Source organism: Blennius ocellaris, assembly GCF_963422515.1.
Source record: "Blennius ocellaris genome assembly, chromosome: 6".
In the NCBI taxonomy this organism is placed as follows: Eukaryota; Metazoa; Chordata; class Actinopteri; order Blenniiformes; family Blenniidae; genus Blennius; species Blennius ocellaris.
The window spans coordinates 6,173,240-6,195,730 of record NC_137655.1 but is presented as its reverse complement, the minus strand read 5'-3'; the positions used below and the strand labels follow the sequence as shown (position 1 = coordinate 6,195,730).

The window sequence follows — 22,491 nt, the reverse complement described above, 5'->3', positions numbered from 1 at the left end:
GATGTCATGTAAGAAATGTGTTTCGTCCGTGTGTGCGCGTGCGCGCGCGTGTGTGTGTCAGGAATAAAAAAAAATTTTTTTTAAATAGTTCCCACCCTGACTACCAGTTCTTAACGTAAACTTTCGAAACTGTCCCGATCTGTGCCATTTACGCGCATTTTACGCACCACTTTTCACTTCGGAGACAGAAATAAAAATGATAAAAATTAGTTTGTTTGTTTTTTACTTTGATTATAATACATTATTTTATTTCTTAACGTGGTTGTAAGTTACTATTTTCCCGAGCGTCGAGTCGTTTATATATGTCCGGGAAGTATTTTAATGCCGCAGATCTTGAGACGGGAAAGATCTGCAGGTTTTAACGGGTGCTAGGCTGAAATGTTTTGATGAAGGGTTTGTGTTGCTTTCTGCTCTTGCCTCTTGCACCTCGGCATCAGTGCAGCCTTCAGGGTGAAAGAGCGATCCGCCTGCTGCTGAAAAAAAAAAATGTTTGGCCGCCTGCCAGGCAGTGGAACAAGTGCGCCTCCCCTCCCTGCTGTTTAGCGTATTCATAGTTAGGGGTTTGGGCTCGGCTCCTTTTTAAAAAGGCAAGGCAGCTCTCAAGTTGATCAGTCTGCACAGGAAACTTCTGCTGGAGAAAGTACTGGAGTCCAAACTGAAAGAGGGGAGAGGAGTTGAGATTTTGTGCAAAGAGTTGCTTTGCGCCAGCAGAGGACAATATTTCGGGGGAAGAGAAAAAAGAAAAAGAAAACAGCACATGTAGCTTATTTTTAAATTGGCCATTTTAAACTTATTTTGCACGTTGCAAAAAACAAACAAAAAAAAAAGACAACTCATTGATGCCTTTATAGATAGTAACACTCTTGGATAAAGACTCTTGGCTTTAACTGTAAAAATCGGATTATCTGACTGAGGCATTGTGTTCATTAGACCAGGCTACTTTTTTTTCCCCTCCCCTCCTCTTCGCATTTGAGGTGTATGCTGTAACCGAAGAGAGAACGCCAACAATGTTTCTGAGCGTGTGCCTCCTGGTGACATTTATCTTGGGGCTGTCCGGGTGCCTGGGCTCGTACGTGCCGTGCGAGCCCTGCGACCAGAAGGCGATGTCCATGTGCCCTCCGGTGCCGGTCAGCTGCCAGCTGGTCAAGGAGCCGGGCTGCGGCTGCTGCCTAACGTGCGCCCTGTCCGAGGGGCAGGCGTGCGGCGTTTACACCGGGACGTGCACCCAGGGCCTCCGCTGCCTGCCGAGGAGCGGGGAGGAGAAGCCCCTGCACGCTCTCCTCCACGGCAGGGGAATGTGCACCAACGAGAAAGGATACAAACCTGCCCACCCGCCCGTAGGTAAGACGCGCACTGGCTTCCCGGCTGGCGGACTCACTGCGTGCATGCATGGTGCCGTGCACATTAAAAACAAAACGAGTTAGACTTGCATGAAAAGTCTCCTTTTTTTTTCCTCTTCTCTTTGGATCAGTTTGATGGCTCCTGTGACTTGTTTGGATTCCCTGTGCGCTGCTGCGTGCAGAGCTACTCACCAGTCTTAAAGGAGTAGATACACAGATACAGTATCATACTTTATTACAGCCTTAATGTGTTTATTTCAATGAGTTATTACGATTGTGTTCTGTGTACCTCCCCCCCCCCCTTTTTTTTATTATGTGGTTCCCTTCAGTTAAGTCGTAGACTCAGTGCTGAAACGTGAGCAGCCGGTACCACTGCTCTCTGACGGACCGTTTGTTTGACAGATGGTTTGAACTTTTATCCACTGCCTTGAATAAACTGGCCACAGGAGCTTATTCCGGCTCTACCGCGTCTCTGCACGGGCAGATATGCACCTTGGCAATGGCAGCACCCAGCTGTTGTTAGGGCGAGGAAAAAGTTGATTTGGGTTCATCTTGAATATTTAAAATGATAAGTGTGTGTGTGTGTGTGTGTGTGTGTGTGTGTGTGTGTGTGTGTGTGTGTGTGTGTGTGTGTGTGTGTGTGTGTGTGTGTGTGTGTGTGTGTGTGTGTTTTGCGGGGCGCCTTTACGCGCGCCCCCCTCCCCGCTTCGCGCACTTGGCGTGTCCCCGGCTGGGTTGCGCCCTCGGTGCGGGGCAGAGGCTGTCAAACTGCGGTTTAACCAGACATTAGGGCGATTGTATAGGATCTAAGCGGTCCTCGCTTTCAAGTGTTTCAAGTACATTTTGAACTTATTCTTTTTCAAGAGTTTGCAGTGTTATTGTCGCTTTTTTCTTCTTCTTCCTTTCCGGCTTTCGAATAACTTTGCCGAAGACTTCTGGCAGAATAAATGTCTATGAAATAAATCCCACCTGAAGTGGAGCTTTTACTGATAAGAGCTGACTAACATTGAATATCCAGTAATTTAACAAGTGATTGTCAAAGTCAAAGATTTTCCATCTTCACGCTGAGCTGCTACACTTTTTTTCTGCGTTTTGCGCCTTTTAAAAATCACTCCGACCTAAATGAGATGTGAAATCAGTCCGCTCAGAAGGGGAACGCATCTGGCTACTCTATGGGAAGAAATGAGGTGCCGCTCCGCAAACTTTGGCTCTTGTTAAAGCAGAATTTAGACAGATTTAGGTCTACAGGCTACCCCTAGGGTGGTGTTTAGAGTCGGATTACCACTAAATCTGTATGCGTGAGAGAAATGAGAGGAAGACAGAGATGGAGACAGAGGGAGAGGAAGAGGAAGACCCAAGCCAAGAGTAGTACATGATTTAAGGCATTTCTCAGAGCGTCAGACAGGTTCACTGTCACTCAGAGCTTTAGCAGCATGTCAACAACTAGATAAGTAGGTGGTAATGACCAAAAAGGTTCTCACTAAGAACCCTGCTTCTATAAAATGGGCTTATTTTGACTTTTGAGGGAGACATCAGGCTGTGCTCTCTATCACCTCCTCATTCCTCCTCTTGGCACTGATCCACAGTGTGTATCTGCACCTAATTGTTCTAAAAATACCCTGCAAGCCCCATGTTTTGCAAGGCATTGTTCACTCAGAGATAATGTGGAGACAGGTTTCAGTATCAGTGGTGTGTGTGTGTGTGTGTGTGTGTGTGTGTGTGTGTGTGTGTGTGTGTGTGTGTGTGTGTGTGTGTGTGTGTGTGTGTGTGTGTGTGTGTGTGTGTGTGTGTGTGTGTGTGTGTGTGTGTGTGTGTGTGTGTGTGTGTTTGTTTGCTCCCAGGTATACCTGGGTGGGGCCGTGTGGGTGTCTGGGTGTGCATTGTGTGGGTGATTGCTGTTAGAGTGATGACACCTCAGGCAGTTTTCGTCTCACTCTCTGCGCACGCACACACACACACACACACACACACACACACACACACACACACACACACACACACACACACACACACACACACTTGTAGCCACACACACACAAGACCTGGCTTCTTTGTTGGCCCACAGAAGTAATCGGAGCATCTTTTCCTGCCTCTGGCGGTGCTTTCATTGCATGGGCGCTCAGTCACAACGCAGTGATTCAGCAGAATGCCTCAGGCTCTCTCTCGCTCTATCTCTCTCTCTCTCTCTTTCTCTCTGTCGTCTGAAGGGCCTTCTGTCAAACAGCTCCGTTGATGGGGGAGCTGGTGAGGTGAGCCTCTGGTTTCCTGTCGTGTGGGATTGCAGCTGTCTTGTGTGCCGTACCAGCTGAGAAGGCTGAACACAAGGGGGAGGAGGAGGAGGAGGAGGAGGAGGAGCTCGAATGTCTGATACTCGTGAGGCTCTGAGAGCCGCAGCCTACTCAATATTGACTGGGACAGCCAAACAATAGCAGAGAATAATCTTTGCTGTCCGACAGTCTCCCCTCCCCTCCCTCCCTTTGTAAGAAAAGGAATCCTGGCCATCCCTCTGCGTCTGGGTTCACGTCCCAGCAGTGCATTAATTCATGTTTTGCTCCTCGCGCTGTGATCCCAGGAGTTGCCTGGATTGTACGGCGCAGGAGGTGGTATGTGCACCGTGGGCACTCAGACTTTGGCAGCCCACCCCCTGCCCTCACCTCCCCCTTACAGACCCAGGAAAGCTTGCCAACAGATATGACTTCATGGCAGCAGGCCTCTGGTTCTCTGGGCTTCTGAAAGGGCCTTATGTTTTAACAGATTGCTCTCTGCCAAGAAACAAAAGATGACGAGGGAGTGGTTCCAAGTTCAGCATACTCCGCTCTCACATGGACAGAAATACGATGGTCCTTATTAGCATAGCACCAGGAAACTTCTTGCTCTTTACTGACAGCTTTAATACTTCACATTTCTTTCTGTTCTTTGCTTGTGTGTGGATGCAGTTTCAGTTGCAGTGACGCTCTGAAAACTTTTTCATATGTCGCATGTCTATGTCATTGATACTTGCAGTCATCGGTCAGCGCAGCGACTCGCAGGCTTCTGATGTTTAATATTTGCCAGAGAGTCTTGCACATTCCCGCTTGTTGCCTCCTCATTTCTAAGCACCATATAGAATGACTTGTCATCACATACTTTTGAGGGGCTAATCGGCCCTGAGCATTACCATCTGCTTTGTTCGTGCTCGCCTCATCACCGGCACAGCTGGCCACGGGGTCGCAGCTGAGAAACCAAAGTAAGATTCTCTCTGACCGTATGCTGCTTGGACTAATGACAACCAGCCAGCCGCACTCCGGACCTATGCATACGTTGCGTGCTCATACGGACATGCCAAGTTCGATATAGCCCCAGTCACGTGTGGTCCCAGCTGCCCCGACGGCTTCATGACGGGGCCCGTGCGAAAGGAAAGACTGTACCATAGCCTTTCGTCCGTCTCACCTTGAACATCTGAGACACTGAGTGCAGTGAAAGCTTAGCGTGCTGCAACTGATCCCTTGCAGGTGCTGGGGTGAGCTATTGGAAAGGTCATTTTGTCAAGATATCGCGTGAGGTCCACATTATAAAAGAGCTCGAAATTTCTTGGTAAACTCATCGAAAGGTGGAGGGCACGTTTTCTAGGATGGGGAATTGATTGATCTTTGTTGATAGTGTCTTTATGACAGTGGAGTGGTGTGCATGCGGTCGACAAGCATTAGCATGGTTGCTGGCATGCACGCAGCCCTTCTGGCACACTTGCTTGATTCTCCCTATAAAAGTTTATAGTGGCATTTGTGCAGCTTGCTGGTCACTGACACCTAGCCTGCCGGTGGCAACAGCTGCGAAAGAAATTAAGACTTGGTAGCATGATAGCTTTCAGTTTGACTCGTGTGCTGTAATCTCAACCTCTACATCTGGTTATACGCTTGCATGGTGCAAAAAAAAAGAAAAGTCAAAATCATCATATTGTCTGCACTGAGTGGTTTTCAGTACTTCCCACTAGTTAGCGGGACACAGAGATCTTTTGTTTCTAAGAAGCCAGGAACAATAGGATCTCTGGTGACTTCTTAGAAGTGTTATTGTTGCTCTGATCGTGACACAGGTCAACCTTTCATTGCTTCCTGACTTGTCATCGTCACTCAATTGTACTGGATCAGAATTGCTTCCTTAAAAGTGAAGTTATCGCTTCCTTGGATCCGAGTCTTGATGCATCTGGACTCAAATAGAGCTAATGGTTGATGTCCCATGTTGCATCAAAGGTGCTAAAACTGGTGCCTGCAATGAATCACTCCTCGACACCGTAAAGTCCGGAAAAGTGTGAACCGCAAGTCGGTCATGTTGCAACTTCCTCATCTCGTGATGTGCTCCTTGTGTTTACTTTGTGCTTATGTAATAATAGATAATCTTTGTGCAGTAAAACTGGAGCGCTTGACTTGCGCCAAAATAGCTGCTCCTGCCACTGGGGAGCCAGAACACCCGTCACACCCAGCAATTGTCTGGTGGTGATGGGCGAACCAAAAAGAGGTTGCGTCCACCCGCATGGCTTGTTGAAAACCCAAACTCAGATGTGGTGAAAGACCTCAGACCAAAATTAGCAATGTACAGCGGCGCAGCCATGCGCCTCGCTCTGATAATTTACTCTTCGCATGGCTTTGCCGCACAGACCTGAGAACGTTTGGTGGAGGGCTGCAAACGGGTCAGAAGGTTTGCTCACCTATAGCAGCGGCAGCGCTTTCCTCCTGGAGAAGAATTTGCATCCTCTCACGAGGCCTGTTTAGCGCTTTATAATCCTTGAATTGTTCTTGTTGCTATTTATACTGAGCAAACAGAAAAGCAGGAAACTTTTTGATAGCAATGAACATATTCAGCGCGCACAATACCATGGGAAGAGTTATTTCCTGCATATTCAGAAGCTGATTGAGACCGCCACGCCAGCCCGACAGCAGAAATTCCTCTGAAACAACAGGACATGAAACTAAAGCGACATCTTACAGTTCTAGCTGTTTCGAAGCAGATACTTTGTCCAAACCTTCATGTAGCCATTGCAGTTGTGCAGTGTCATGTCATGTGCAGATGATGTTTCTTATTGGCTGTTGGGCTCCAAACCACAATCCTTTAATGAAAAATACTGCAGGCTAAATGGCTATTCATGCTGGTGTGGGAGGTTAACGGTCCCATTTTTCTGGAAAAACAATTTGCCACCTGAAATCATCAGCTCTGGTACCTTTGCCATACTTCTGAACAGCTTCTCCGATGTTTCGTTTTGTCATCACGACTTTGCCGTTTGTGCTGCCGTGCACACAAACGCATGCACGTGTACATGTGTGACGAGGCTTCGGCTCAGTTGGTAGAGAGTGGGGCATCTTTCGGTACAAAAGGTGGCACTACATTTCCCCATCTCCATAAAATGTCAGTGGGCAAAACGGAGATCCCCAAATTGATCCCCAGAAGTTGAGTGCCTTGAATAGCAGGTGTGTAACCATTGGCGTGTAATTGACACAAGTCCTTCACTGTAACGAAGTGAAGTGCTTTGACTCTGGTAAAGTAGTGAAAACGTGCTGTATTAATGAAGTATATTGAATGTTTTGATGTGATACAACGACAATACGTTGATTTACAATTTGTACATACTCCAAACTGAGCCATGAAGATTACTTGTCCAACTTTTAACTTTGGCGTAACATAGGACATTCCTCTTCCAGTGCGGAAAAACCAAGGACACGCATTATGTTTTCTTACATTCTAAGAATTTACTTCCATTCATGTCACACAGACTTACTTCAAATTCTGCTAACTCTATTATGAACACAAACACCTACATCCTTCCCTGGTTTGTTCACGCCTTCCTTTCTGCTCTAGAAACTGCAGGGTTATCAGTCCATGGCCTGCCTTTCAAATATTAAGTAGCGGAGGAAGTGTGGCGGCCAAGATAGTTTACAAACTTTATACGGCATTTGTTTATCCCCACAATTATCTTGTCCTACCCCCAGATGAGATTAAACAGCACCTCCATTCACCACTCTCTTACATCTTGTGAAGATGTAATTTCAGATGCGGCACGGGGACCGACTCAATCAAAGGCAGGACGCAACAAACCTCCCGCTAATGGAGGGGAATCTAATAAAAGGTGGTAGAAACCATTATCTTGTGCTTCTTTTCTCTCGCTCTCTTTTAAACCATCTAAATTGTGTTATTAAAGTCTTAAAGATCCAGTGGAGAGACAAATCCAAAGAAGAGGTGGCTTATCTTTCATGCTTGGACTGCTGCCTGCAAGAAACTTGGGATATTCATGAAGCATAATTGTGTGCAGATGTTAATTTTTAAACAGTGAAGTATCAGGTGCACCTCCTTTGGCTACTCCGCTCCTCTCGTCCTAATGAAATCTTTAGGCTCAGCCGAGAGAGAGACAGAGAGAGAGAGACAGAGAGATAGCAGTACGGCTTTGGGCTTGGCTGAATGGACGAGCTGCACATGACTTGGCTCAGTTGGCTGGCATCCAGCCCCTTGGCTGAGTTTCAGAAGTTAAACACAGACCCTCTAAGCCTCCTTTTACAAGCTGGTACCCTTAGCATGGAAAAACTGAGTTTTGCGGGAAGGGCCGAACTGAAGGGCCCACATCAGAAAAGATGCAATTGGTGATTCTGTGACTGGAGGAGAAAAGAAGTCAGACACCATTGTCTTTCTCCTTCCTTCCACCAACCCCCCACACTTTAGTAGTGCTGCTCGCTAAAAACAGATTTTTTTTTTTTTTCCCTCAAACTGAGTGACTTGTGAGATGGGTATAATGGATGTGCCACTGCTCGCGTTGTTTTAGTCTAGCCTTTTATACGCTCAAATGAAATTACACATGAAGCAAGAATGCATGTTAAACACACACACACACACACACACACACACACACACACACACACACACACACTTCGAGCAGCATATTTCATTGCCAAATATGTGGCATTTTAATCAAATGTCCTGAGAGAAAATTATTGGACTGCAGAGCAGAAATAAGGAGGTTTTTTTTCCACCGTGGTCACATGCGTGGTGTGCACAGGAATGCTTGTTTGACGTATTTATTTATAGCGAGGAATAGGCTCGCAGTCTGAGCGGGGAGACACAAGGACATATCTAAACACAAACCAAGGCCTGCCAAGTCATGAGTTGCGAGATTAATTTCAAAGAGACGGCAGTGCAGCGCAGAAGCCAAAGACCCAATTCTGGTAATCACCCTCACCCCTCCCCTTCTTCCCTTCCCTTCCCCAAACACCCCCCGCTTCCCTCCCTCCTACTTTATGCCGCTGACCCCATCTCCCTTCCTCTCCCTCCCTCCCTCCCCTCCTGCAGCCTCCCAGACGCTCATGCTGTGTCAGGCTCTTTGAACATCAGTTTTCTCGGCGCTCGTGTCCTTGCCGTGTCTCGGCCGGCGGCCGCGTCATCGGGCCAAGTCGCTGCAGAAGTTGCCTTCGGACGGGATCCTCTGACGCGTTTCGGTGGAAGTTGGTTCAGTCTTTCGGAAGCAGTTGGCTCAGAGGCCGCAGACAACATTCCTCTCCGGTTCAGCGCGTCTGGCCCCTGTGCGCCGCGGCGGGTTTCCTTGTCAGATAAATATAACCAGGGTCATCCACTGGCACCATTGCTGGAGCCAGTCGGGGCCTGGCAAAGTCCCTACAATAACTCTGTCCTACTAAGCCAAAGGTGTGTGGACGGGTGGGGGGGTGAGGTGGGGAGACGGAGGCTTCTTTCTGTGGCCTCAAAGAACCTCTGGCTGGGGGTCCAGGCTTAAGAGGCTGAGCCCCAGAGATAGGGAAATGGGGCGGGGGGTCAGAGATGGGCTAGGTTAAGGATAAAGGACCTGAACCTGTAAATATCCAATCAAGACGGACTCCCGGTTCTCTGAGTCTGCAGTGCCCCCTGGGGGGAGCTGAAATTACACCTCAGAAGTGCATAAAATGTGACACAAATGTACAAGCATTTATATGAGTCCACAGAGCCAACTGGATTTTCCTCAGCCTGACATTTGAATCAGTTTAATGTGGGACGTGTCGCTATAAAGTTACGACACTCCGGAGCCTCACTGCCTGCTTGCAGTTCAGCGGCCCAGATAATTGTAACCCCTTTTTCCACTGGCTCGCAGCACTAAATGGAATATTAGCTTATTACCATTCAATACACCTGTAACATGTGGCAAAAAGGGAACACTTCAAATAATACACACACACATAATCTTGAACATTCCAAACTGTATTAACAATATATATTTAAACACCACAAAGAAAGGAAAAGAACCGGTAGAAAAGTATGTGTTAAAGTCTTAATGTCAGATAAACAGTGCACTGTTTATATAGTATTTTGAACAAGCTTGTTTTAAGTCACGTTGGCCGGCTTATCGTTGGAGCTCATTAACAGGAGAGCAGCGCCCCCTAGTGCTGCGAGTGTGACTGAATCCTACCCGGGGAAAATCCCTCCGTGGGATATTCAGCAGAAATCCAGTTTCACCTGGTCAGCAGGAAAACTGGGTCCGTGTCATCCAGCACAGTGACAGCAGCGTCCAGCAGAAACTCAGCCGATCCTCGTTGTCTTCTGACGTCCACCCAGGCAGTCGCACTCCAGACCACGACAGCCGTGGCTAAGCTAACAGGCTACTGAGCTGTTCATCAGAGTGATTTCTCACACACTCCGTCCGCAAGTTACACTTCTGAATCACTCGCTCCAAACCTACAGCATCCACGGACTACTCACAGTCCAGCTGAAGAACAGGAGATGATCCAGTAAGTGTTACTTCCACTTAATTGTCGGCGGGAAACACTCGTGTACCCAGCTTTTCCCTCCGTCGTTCAAGGTTCTTTCCGGAAGTCAAACTTTTCCGTCACCAAAATAAAATATTAACAAAATAAGATTCCGTCATTCAGTCTTATAACACAACAACCATGAATAATATTTTAACACAAAATACAAACAGTTTTCTTAAAGATCTCGTAACATGAACTCAAAGAAACAAATACACTGATATTTATCAGGTTATTACACTCTCCCCCCACTAAATAAAAAGGCATGCCCTCATGACTTTGTACCTTTTGCATCAAACACACACCTTAACTAATCATGTAACAAGAGGTGGGCCAATCCACTTAAAGCAATAGGAGACATACCTAACTACAGGAGTAGCAGTAATACTGGGGTTCCCAAATGTGTCATAGGTTAACCTGAGAGGCGGTCGTTTGAGTCTCGGAGGACGTCTGGTATCCGTACATGGATCGACGTCAAGCTCAGTCTCAACGTCTGTGTCAAGTTCTGCCTCATTGTCATGAGTCTGTGTAGGCTCAGGCTCTTCAATTCGCTCAGCAGTCTCCGAGTCTCTCTCATCGTCACTCGTCTCTGCACACATCGTCTGTGGCTGTTCACTCTCGTCCCTCCACAGAACATCAAGGTCAAGACTAGGCGGCTCAGAGGTTTTCTCACCCACTCTGTTTTCTAGACCTCCATCATCAAACCACACCCCATGTGCCTCATCCTCTGAGTCAGAACTCTGTATGTCATTTGCAGTCGGACTCCCTGTTTCACCGTCCAGCATGTCTTTCGGTGCCGTCGATGGTGTCTGTTCGCTGTCAGATGGGTCAACATTCTTACCATGTCTCTTTCTCCTCCTGCGCTGAGTTTGGATAGGAGGCTCAGCTTCAGGGTCAGAAACTGGGTGAGTCACAGTCTGTCCCAGGGGCAGAAGGTGGTTTCGATGGAGGGTCTTGGTGGGTCCCTCTCCATCTGCTAGTCTTAACCGAAACACAGGCAAGTTAGACATTTGACTCTCCACAATGTACGGGTTAGAAGCCCAGCGATCAGCTAACTTGTGCTTCCCTGGCAACCCCAAGTTTCGTATCAGAACCCTATCCCCAGGCAGCAACTGTGTGAAACGGATCTTGTGGTCATATCTCCGCTTATTGTCTTTGTTCTGCTTGGCAGCAGCTGCTTCAGCAATGTTATATGCAGCTCGTAACTCCTCCTTCATATCAGCAACATACTTGAGGTAGTTTTTCTGTCTAGTACCATCACTCGATGTCCCAAAACAGAGATCCACAGGCATTCTGGCCTCACGTCCAAACATCAGGTAATAGGGCGAGAACCCGGTTGCCTCATTCGGAGTACAGTTATAAGCATGGACCAAGTGTGCAACATGCTGACTCCACCTCCTCTTTTTGCTTGGCTCAAGAGTCCCCAGCATATCTAGCAATGTCCTATTGAATCTCTCAGGCTGAGGATCCCCTTGTGGATGGTAAGGAGTAGTTCTAGATTTGTCAATGCCGAGAATACTTAACATCTCCCGAATCAGACAGCTCTCAAAGTCACGCCCTTGATCACTATGCATCCTTTTCGGCAACCCATAGTGAACAAAGTACTTCTCCACCAAAACCTTTGCCACAGTGGCTGCTTTCTGGTCCTTTGTGGGAAAGGCTTGAGCATAGCGTGTATAGTGATCGGTTACAACCAGGACGTTTTCGGTGTTACTAGAATCTGGTTCAATGGATAAAAAATCCATGCACACAAGATCTAGGGGACCATCACTGTGCATATGGGACAATGGTGCAACTCTCCGGGGTAGAGTTTTCCTCTGAATACAACGTGCACATGCCTTACAATAGTCCTCTACTGCAGTTTTCATCCGAGGCCAGTAGAAGCGGTCTTTAATTAGGCCATAAGTCTTATCGATGCCTAAATGACCAGAGTTATCATGCAAGGACTTCATCACCACCTCCCTGTACTTCTCAGGCAAGATTAATTGTGATCGATGGGATTTACCAGGAGGACTTGTAACTCGATACAGGGCACCCTGTTGCATCTTGAATCTATCCCATTCTCTCAAGAGCAATGGACAAGTCCCATGTTTAGTCCTATCAACTCGTGCCATATCTCCATGCCGAAAAGCTCTCCATACTTCTCCTATGGCAAGATCATCTTGTTGAGCTTCAGACAGCTCTTTTTGACTCAATACTGGCATTCCTTTAGTGCTCAGGGTGGACAAGTTACAAAATGCCTGCGGGAGGGCATGTACTGAAGGCACCAAGTGATCAACTGCTCTCATAACACAATGATCCATCAACTTAGTTACTGCACAACTCTGACACATGGCTCTCACACTCTCAGCAGAGATGTTTTGCCACTTCTGTTGTGAAAACTCGGTAGGGTGTGGCCGACGAGACAGTGCATCTGCGTCAATGTTCTGGACCCCAGACCTGTACTTTAGACTGAAGTCATAGGTAGACAAGGCTGCCAGCCAGCGGTGGCCTGTGGCATCCAATTTAGCAGATGTCAGCACGTAAGTCAATGGATTATTGTCTGTCCTGACTTCAAACTTAACTCCATAAAGGTAGTCATGCAACTTGTCCACTACTGCCCACTTTAACGCCAGGAACTCGAGTTTATGAACGGGATAATGTTGTTCAGAGGGAGATAAGCTCCGGCTTACAAAAGCAACTGGTCTCAGCCCCTCACCCTGATCTTGGTACAGCACACCACCTAAACCTTCTCGGCTAGCATCTACGTGCAGAACATAGGGTAGCTGTGGGTCTGCAAAAGCTAATACAGGAGCTTGAGTAAGTCTCTGCTTCAGCATCTCAAAGGCTGCCTCACATTTATCATCCCATCTACTCCCAAAAGGCTCAACTGGGTTAAGGTAGTCCCTGGTCTTGTTCACCTTTGACTTCTTGACAGTGGGCGGATATCCAGACAACAATTTGTTCAAAGGGTGAGCTACTTTGGAATAATCCTTCACAAAGCGTCGGTAATATCCACAGAACCCAAGAAATGACCGCAAAGCAGTCACTGTGGTTGGTCTGGGCCATGTGGTTACTGCTTCAGTCTTTTTAGGATCTGTAGCCACACCATCTTGGGAAATAACATGTCCCACGTATGTCACTGAAGGTTGGCAGAACTGACATTTGTCCAATGACAACTTAAGGCCCTCGTCTTTGAGTCGGTCAAGCACTTTTAACAACCTCTCCTCATGTTCCTCAAGAGTGGCCCCAAACACAATGAGATCATCGAGGTAGACCAAAACTTCCAGCAAGTTCATGTCTCCAACCGTTCTCTCCATTATGCGTTGAAAAGTCGCAGGAGCCCCTGACACTCCTTGTGGCATCCTTTCAAATTGGTAGAAGCCAACCGGACAAATGAAAGCTGTTTTTTCTTTGTCGGCTTCACTCATTGGAATTTGATAATAGCCACTTCGCAAGTCAAGCACACTAAACCACTTGCTGCCGTTTAGACAAGCCAATGCATCTTCAATCCTCGGCACTGTGTACTGATCTGGGACAGTACGCCTGTTTAAGGTCCTGTAGTCGACACACATCCTTATTTTACCATTCTTTTTTCTCACCACCACTATAGGGGAGGCATAAGGGCTACGTGACTCCGTAATGACCCCAGCATTCTTAAGTTGTGTTAAATGCTCTCTCAATGCCTCAACATCAGCAGGTGGCAGCCGACGAGACCTCTCTCTGAATGGTTTATCCTCTGTGGTTTTAATGGTGTGGTGAGTGCTTTTACTGCGTCCCACATCGAACTCATGAGTGGAGAAAACTTCACTATGTGCCATCAGCTTCTTTACCAGCCGCTCTTTCCATTCCTCCGAAACAGGAGAATCTCCGAAATTGAAAGACGAGGGAGTCACCTCATCTATGGACTTATCTCTGGTCTCATTGCTCGCTGCATGTGACAGCATCACCTCTACAGGAAACAGATGAGCAATTGGCGTCCCCTTGGTCAGGACAACTTCTTTAGCCGACACGTTTCTGACAAGCACAGTCATTCTCTTGGACGTCACTACAGAAGACGCTTGCAACTCTGACCTTACCAGAATCTGCTCAGGAAACCTTGAATCATCCAAATGTTCATCAGGTGAATCAACAAGAATTGCTTGTGTAGTGGGGATTCCCTGAAACTTTGGAACACCTGTCACTCTAGCCACCCCGCCAGGGCGCAAAATGACTGGTTTTGCTTGAGTAAACCACACAATCCCTCTTTTGTCATCATCATCACTAGGGAGTGGCAGGCAAACTAACTTTTCAAACACATTCTTGAAAACAGGATGAATACGCAATGTGCTCAAAAAGTTATCTCCTCCTTTTTCTTTACAACTCTTTAGTAATCGTCGCACAGTAGGTGTGTTTGTGCCGACAATAATGGATGCCTCGCCTTTAACCATGGGGTCAGGACAGACCAACACAAGGGCATCAATGGCCTCAATCACTCCTACGTCAGCCTCCATGAACTCCAGCTTAATTGACAAATAGCCATCGTAAGGGTAATCAGATGGGCTGAGACCCCATATTTGCAAAGCACTGATGGATGTCAATGGCAGACGAGTCAGGTATTTGTCATAGAAGGACCTGTACAACAAAGTAACTTGAGAACCAGTATCAAGGATAGCTTTAGCATAAACGCCTTCAATCTGTACTGGTACAGCTGCGCTAGGGCCTACTAAGCCTTCGGGTATAGTGTCTACCACCTTCCTGTCATTGTTAATGCACTTGGCGGAGCGTGTCTTTACCACCGGGATACCAGGCCGCTCCTTTACTGGGTCCCGTGGTAGTTTCCCGCTGTCTTGTTTAGTTTGATCAGGCGATTATTGACTTTCTTGAGGTTCTCCTCACCATCACAGTGTCGTTTGAAATGTCCATCCTCACCGCACTTGTAACAGAAAATCCCTGGTTTGTCCTCATCATAGCGGGACTTTTGTAACTGATCACCTTTTCTGAATGTCCCTCGAGCAGGGATTTTAGCCTGTGTTCCATAAGCATCTGATGGAATTACAACTGCTGCGGCCTTAAGGTTCACCATTTCGGCTTTCATGACACTAATCTCTTTCCTCAGCTGTTCTACTTCAGAGTTTTCTTTAGTGTCATCGTCTGGTCTGGGAACCGAAACATTACCGGACAGAACTGCGCTTTTGACATTATGTCTGCTCTGAAGCATATCTTCCTCCTCCCTCACTTCTTTTAACAGTTCACTGAAAGTAGGAGGTGCTCGAAGCTTATGGGTCATGCGGATACGTAGGCCAATCATGTCACTGGGTAACGCACCCCTCACAACCTGGTCAATGCGAAGCTGATCCATTTCAGAAACTTTGATCCCGCCTTTCCTAAACACACAATGCAGCAATTTATCCAGCCTGAGCAAATAGCTGGAAAGTTTTTCACCATCATTTTGAAATGTGTGTCGGAATCTCACAAGAAGGTCAGAAGTACTCTCAGTGGGTCCAAAAGCCACCTCTAAAGCTTGCATATAATCATGCGAAGCAGCTGCTGGGTTCTGCGTTTTCAGAAATCTGACAATGTCTGCAGCAGGCCCCTTTAAGCTTTCCACAATTCTCTGTTTCTTCACAGCATCACTGCACTGCCACTCTTCTAACAAATGCATTGTCTGCTCAGCCCAAGCATCATACTCGTCTTCTCCACTAGGGATAGGTTTGATCCCAGAAAACAGGCGAAGCTTGCGGTAGCTATGAATATCAGCAGGGCCAGGGTTACACTTGTCCACAATGGAACTAAGAGCATTGATCAGTGCTGTGTTCAAATCTAGTGGGGATGGATTCACTAACCCCTGTATGTCAGTAACAGTCCTGCCTTCCTGCTCTAAAAACGACAGCAGTTTAGCTCTAAACCCTTCCTCTGGTCGGGAAACAGGAAGTACATGAACAGGCCAGGGTCCGGCTTCCCCAGGAAGTCCAACACGGTCAGGCAAGCTTTGTTTTGTCAAGTCAGTGGAAGTCCGAATTAGCAAAAACTGTGTCTTGGAAGCAGTGTCTACACAGCGATCAACAATCTCAAATTTTCCAAAAACTTTGACTTCACTTAAAGCTCTAAGCAGTACATCGTCTGTAACATCAGAAGTAATGTCACTCAGCACTAGTGCATTTTCATGTGCTAACTTTTTTCTCTCACACCAAGCTTTGATCTCAACAGCATCCATCTTGATGGTTATAAAAGTTACACAAAATGTCTATGATTACTAAAAACACATTTAGACATCAACAGAGCATGAAAAACAAATAAACATCCCGGACGAGCCCCCACAAATGTAACCCCTTTTTCCACTGGCTCGCAGCACTAAATGGAATATTAGCTTATTACCATTCAATACACCTGTAACATGTGGCAAAAAGGGAACACTTCAAATAATACACACACACATAATCTTGAACATTCCAAACTGTATTAACAATATATATTTAAACACCACAAAGAAAGGAAAAGAACCGGTAGAAAAGTATGTGTTAAAGTCTTAATGTCAGATAAACAGTGCACTGTTTATATAGTATTTTGAACAAGCTTGTTTTAAGTCACGTTGGCCGGCTTATCGTTGGAGCTCATTAACAGGAGAGCAGCGCCCCCTAGTGCTGCGAGTGTGACTGAATCCTACCCGGGGAAAATCCCTCCGTGGGATATTCAGCAGAAATCCAGTTTCACCTGGTCAGCAGGAAAACTGGGTCCGTGTCATCCAGCACAGTGACAGCAGCGTCCAGCAGAAACTCAGCCGATCCTCGTTGTCTTCTGACGTCCACCCAGGCAGTCGCACTCCAGACCACGACAGCCGTGGCTAAGCTAACAGGCTACTGAGCTGTTCATCAGAGTGATTTCTCACACACTCCGTCCGCAAGTTACACTTCTGAATCACTCGCTCCAAACCTACAGCATCCACGGACTACTCACAGTCCAGCTGAAGAACAGGAGATGATCCAGTAAGTGTTACTTCCACTTAATTGTCGGCGGGAAACACTCGTGTACCCAGCTTTTCCCTCCGTCGTTCAAGGTTCTTTCCGGAAGTCAAACTTTTCCGTCACCAAAATAAAATATTAACAAAATAAGATTCCGTCATTCAGTCTTATAACACAACAACCATGAATAATATTTTAACACAAAATACAAACAGTTTTCTTAAAGATCTCGTAACATGAACTCAAAGAAACAAATACACTGATATTTATCAGGTTATTACATAATGTTTTAGCACATTTTCCAGGCGAGACTTGAGAGTGATCACGCTGCATGAGATGCAGTTTTCTGAGGACGTAGAGGTGTGCGTGCTTACAGATGCATCACTTTTGTTCAAGTAGTATTATAACAGCATCGCTTGGAAGCTTCTGAACAAATATCTCTGCATTTGGGGTCTTGCTCAGTCTCGTGGTTGCACGTCTGTTTTGAGGTCATCTTTGTTGTGATGAGTAGATAAGAAGGCGTGCTCTTTCACTTGCGTCTCATTCCACACAATAGCTCCTCCTCCTTGGGAGAACGACTCACCTGTTGTTGCTCGTACGTGTGAGAAGCGCTGACAAAAAATTTGGCACTTGTGTAAAAAATTCAACTTATGCAGTATTATGCAAACCTTGGTTAAAAAAAAAGAAAATATATTAACTGACCCTTCTTTTTTGTTGTTGTTCTTGGTACAGATCGAGAGTCTCGAGAACATGAGGACACCATAACCACAGAGATTACAGAGGAGCTGCAGCCAGCTAAGGTGCCACTCCTTCCCAAAGACATTGTGAACAGTAAAAAAGTCCATGCAGTGCGCAAGGAGCAGAAGAGGAAGCAGGGCAAGCAGCGCTCCATGGGATCCCCCATGGATTACTCCCCGTTGCCCATTGACAAGCATGAGCCCGAATTTGTAAGTACTCTCTTATAAACTTCTGTGGCTTTTGCACCTCTTATCGTCAGTAAAATACCCCATTTTCAATTCAAAAATGTACTTTGCATCAGAAAATTCAATATTTGGATGCAATTTCTGTACAATAAGTTTTAAATGGACACAGAGGAGTAAGCGACATATTTCCTCGATGGAATGACTTGCTGATCGTAGTGATGGCTGATGTGCTTTGTTCTGTCTCCAGGGTCCGTGCAGGAGAAAACTGGATGGCATCATTCAGGGGATGAAGGACACATCTCGTGTGATGGCTCTCTCTTTGTACCTTCCCAACTGTGACAGAAGAGGATTCTTCAAGCGCAAACAGGTCAGTTTAGCTCGTGAAGCAATTTTAGCTTAGTTACACCAATCTGTGGCTAAGGTACCGAGCCCATTAAGCTAGCTGTTGTATGATGTTGGGCCAGTAGCGGGTGTCTGTTAGCTGTTAGGCTGTTAGCAACTCTTCCATGAAGCTCTTTAATCCCTCTGTTGTGGCTCCCTATTGCTTTCACAAAATTACATTATTTATTCGATTCTTAATATTGCTCTCTTTTAGTAGATCGCATTTTAAGGTGATAAATTAGATGGTTCAGTGGCAACAAATGGTAATGGTGAAAGCACTAAACAGCTAAAACGGCCAATAATGAATACACACCAACAATGACAATGACAGTTAATAAAAAAACTGTTGACTAAAATGACCTAAACTGCTTAAAGGCCAAAATTAAAAAAAAAAAATTGGCGCTTAAAAAAAAAACCTGTAGCAACTGCTTAATTGACAAAAACATCAGCCATTTTTGATTCAGAATCTTCTAAATGCAACTTAAACTACAGTTTTGGTAAATATAGAAAAAACTTGTGTTGTGTTTGTTTTGAAAGATTTTTTTCGAGCTCCAAATAAACTTTTAGCCCTTTGGTTCATCAAGGGTGTGTAGACGTCTTGTTTTAGCACAATAGCACTTTCAGCTGTAAGTTGTAGATACTTTTTCTAAACACCTTTTTCTAAACACAATGCTACGCTCCCTTCTCTCGTTCCAGTGCAAACCGTCCCGCGGCCGCAAGCGAGGCATCTGCTGGTGCGTGGACAAGTACGGCGTGCAGCTCCCGGGCACGGACTACAGCGGCGGGGACATTCAATGTAAGGACCTGGAGAGCAGCAACAACAACAACGAGTGAAGCCGGGGGCAGAAAAACCAGCCTGGACTTTCCCCTAACCCCCCACTTCCCTCCCCCCTCCGACACTCCCCCTAACTACCACGTGACCCAGGGCCCACGCCTCCACTCCGAATCACACCTGTGTGCTCCTCCGCCCTCCGTTCACTTCAACAACGACAAAGAACCCCAAACAAAAGGCTGAATAAAGACACTTGTATTTTTTTTTATTTTTTTTTATTTTTTTTTTTTTCCTTTGTTGACCAAGAACTCTTCTCCAAGTGAGGGGAAAAGTCTCAGAAGATGTACCAGATCCGCTGACTGTTGTTCGCCGGACCCCTTCACCCCCCCACCCCTTCCTGCCCGAGCTGGATGATCCGCAGGTGATCCTGGCTGCAGGTCCATGAAAATATATGCACAACAATGGATATATTTTTATAGAAGCTATGGGGGTTTCGATACAACACTTTGTATGATGCAAAATTAACACAAAACCATTGTGAAGAAAAGGAAAAAAAAAACAACAACAAAAAAACAACCCATCAGGCGCATTGATCGAAAACAAATCAGTTTTAGGCCGTGGGGAAGTGAGGTCGCTGTGGAACTGATGATTGGCAGTCATTTGTGTTTATTTGTTTTTCCAAAAGAAAAGAAAAATGAAACATGAGATAGGGGTATGCTGTAACAGTTGACTCTATCCGGGTTCGTGGTTCTGTCAGAGCACTTATGAATAGGGGAACCTGCGTGGATATGTGTGACTTCACAAATCGATGCATGTGTGGATGCGTGCGTGTGTGTACAGTTCGAATGCGTGGTACGTATGAGCCTAATGTCGGCGTGTGACGGAGTGAGCCTATTACAGAAAAAAAAACAAGAATGTCCTCTTTTTTTTTTTTGTTGTCTTTCTCTTTTGTTTTGACTTTGTCACAAGTATTTGCTAGCGCTTGAGGTGGTCCTGGGGCTGGCCTTCTCTTTTTCATGTAACGTACGTGTTGGGACACAGAGCGTTCAGAAGCGAAAGAGCGAGCGGGTCGTCACGGATGAACCTATTGTAAGTGGCTCTTCGACAATGTAGCTAGCCTGATATGCCAACTGTGCCTATTTGAACAGACACTGCCATGCAGGGCGACACAGAGCTTAGAGAGCGGCGACTCCACTGGTCGAATAAAGGCTTTTTTTTTTCTTTTCTTTTTTTTTTGTAAAAAGCAACGGCGACGGGACTCAAGTTCGACTTTTCCGAGTTGCAAATCGAACTTGCCAGTTGGTGTCGCTTCTCTGATTTGTTTGTGTGAAGTGTAGTTTTGTATGGTTTTGTTTGTGCTGTTTTCTTTGCCTTCAGTGAAGTACAGACCGCCCACTTTTGAGCCATGTTCCTTTATCAAGTGGTTTTCCCCTCAGTACTGCTACTACAGTGTAACCATGGTGTATTACATTACTTTTAAATATAGTTACTGAATGTTGTTTTTCCTGTAGAAACAAAATATGTCAATAATGTAATTGTGCTTGGGGGGGGGGAAGAAAATAGGATTTTTCGCCTGTAAAGAATTTGAATAATTCCTTGAAGCCTGTTGGGAGGATGACCCCGGCGTCATTTGACTGCAGGGTGGTCAAAGAAGCTAACCCTCGGGAACCCTTTTGCTCACACGCGTCCATGCGGAGGTTACCTATCTGCGTCCTAGCTGGACATGTGACGGAATCGAAAAGGTTACAGGTTATGACAGGGTCTTAAAATACGAGTTGTTCTCTCTCTGTGTGCAAGTCACAGTGCCTTCCTACATGCAAATACATTTAAAATGCTGACGTGAAAGTGACACGGATATCACAACGGGGCAGCGGACCCCCGCCGGGGCTGGTCATTTGATAGAAGAGGTCTAGGATCAGTTCTGAATGTGGCAGGTTTCTGCCAATGGTGTCCGGAGCGTCACTTTCGTACACCTCTGCCTTTACCTCGGGGTAATTCTGGACGAGAATGACGTGTGAGGAACCGCTGCGTTAACGTACTCAGTTAAACCTCCTTCTTCTCTTTCTTTGACAACCAATAAGCTAAGATTCTCGCTTTTTTTTCCATGTGAATGCCAATGTATATGATTGCCAGAGAGGGGAAGCCAAAGGATGTTAGCGAGGTAAATCAAGCAGTTTTGTTTTTTTTTGTTTGTTTTATTTTGTTTAGTTTTCCCGACAGTAATGATAAGTGCATCCTTAATGGCTTCCGGTTGTGAATATCTTATCAAGGCTCCTTTGCCCCAACTTCCAACACCAAAATCCCCACGACCACTTTCGAAAAAAAAAAAAGTTAAAAAAAAAAAAAAATCAAAAAAAAAAGCAGCTTGCACTTCTTCTTTTCAGTTACTCACTATTGATATTGACACAACAACGACATCCTGCGATGTGGTATCATGAAGTTAGTGGAACAACAAAGCAAAGCTAAATGTTGCGTCGTCTTGTGCTTACCTTTTCAAGGTGGTGCTTCTTGTTTTGCGGTAGCTAAAAATTTGTCGACAGGGGCTGTCGAAGCCCACGCCCGGGACCTCCAATGCGGCAGCAGCATCCTTTAGGGACTACGATAGGTGAAAAAATAAATAAATAAATAAAGACACTCAGCTAGAGGTGTTCTCATGGCCTATTGCACAGAGATGATAGAGAGAGGTGGAAGACGGAGAGGAAAGAGAACGAGCGCCATGGGCAGTGGTCATTATCAGGGCCTAGCCACTCCCCCGATGTGGGGGTCACCAATTGCATGACTTTAGATACAGTTAGCAAGACAGTTACCGGGAGCCATGAAGATCTGGGGAACGCAACGCGGCAAACAGGAACACACCGAGTTCAGGCTCAGCTTGAGCTGAAATAAAGACGTTTCTGATGCCTGGGAAGAAATGAGTGAAATCCAATCGAACCCATGATTATTCCGTTTAGGGATTTGGGATAGCGAGACGAGCGTCGCACCGTTCCGTTGGCTTGCAGCAGCGTCCTCAGGTTTCTCATCTCCTACTTGGTCTGATCTCATATTCACATTTCATACTTCAGTAGCACAGTAACTACAGTTGCAGCTTTTTTCTGAATACATAACACTTTTTTTTTTGGATGTAACGAGACAAACTCAATTGGTTTTTCATAAATTGGTGTTCACTGGCTTGTGAAATGCACCCATCGGTGGCTGGAGGATAGCGGGAATTTAAAAAAAAAAAAAGGTCAGTATTTGGAGCTACATAAGACAAATAAGAAAAAAAAGACAAAAAATCTCAAACTATTAAAGTGAATATCACTGTGTAATATTTATTCAACTTGTAATTTATGTACTCTTTTAACCTTTGTCTTTTTTTTTTTTGTTATGACAAAGCATTTATTTAAATAAAGTTATGTATTCATTTAA

The 22,491-nt window shown here is 45.9% G+C and overlaps 1 protein-coding gene across 1 annotated transcript; it reads left to right on the top strand.

Annotated features, from left to right (window-relative positions):
• The first annotated feature begins 624 nt into the window (after positions 1-624).
• On the top strand, positions 625-22,491 carry igfbp5b (insulin-like growth factor binding protein 5b). The gene is made up of 4 exons (XM_080498541.1): positions 625-1,341; positions 17,740-17,954; positions 18,178-18,297; positions 19,008-22,491. Exons 1-4 carry the CDS (start codon positions 1,008-1,010, stop codon positions 19,143-19,145), a joined length of 807 nt encoding a protein of 268 aa, XP_080354667.1. The 5' UTR covers positions 625-1,007; the 3' UTR covers positions 19,146-22,491.

Excerpts from the sequence above, each read along its gene's own strand:
- igfbp5b (XM_080498541.1), top strand. The coding sequence starts at position 1,008 with ATGTTTCTGAGCGTGTGCCTCCTGGTGACATTTATCTTGGGGCTGTCC. Across the intron at positions 17,955-18,177 it reads ACAAGCATGAGCCCGAATTT|GGTCCGTGCAGGAGAAAACT; the intron begins GTAAGTACTCTC and ends TTCTGTCTCCAG. Across the intron at positions 18,298-19,007 it reads GATTCTTCAAGCGCAAACAG|TGCAAACCGTCCCGCGGCCG; the intron begins GTCAGTTTAGCT and ends CTCTCGTTCCAG.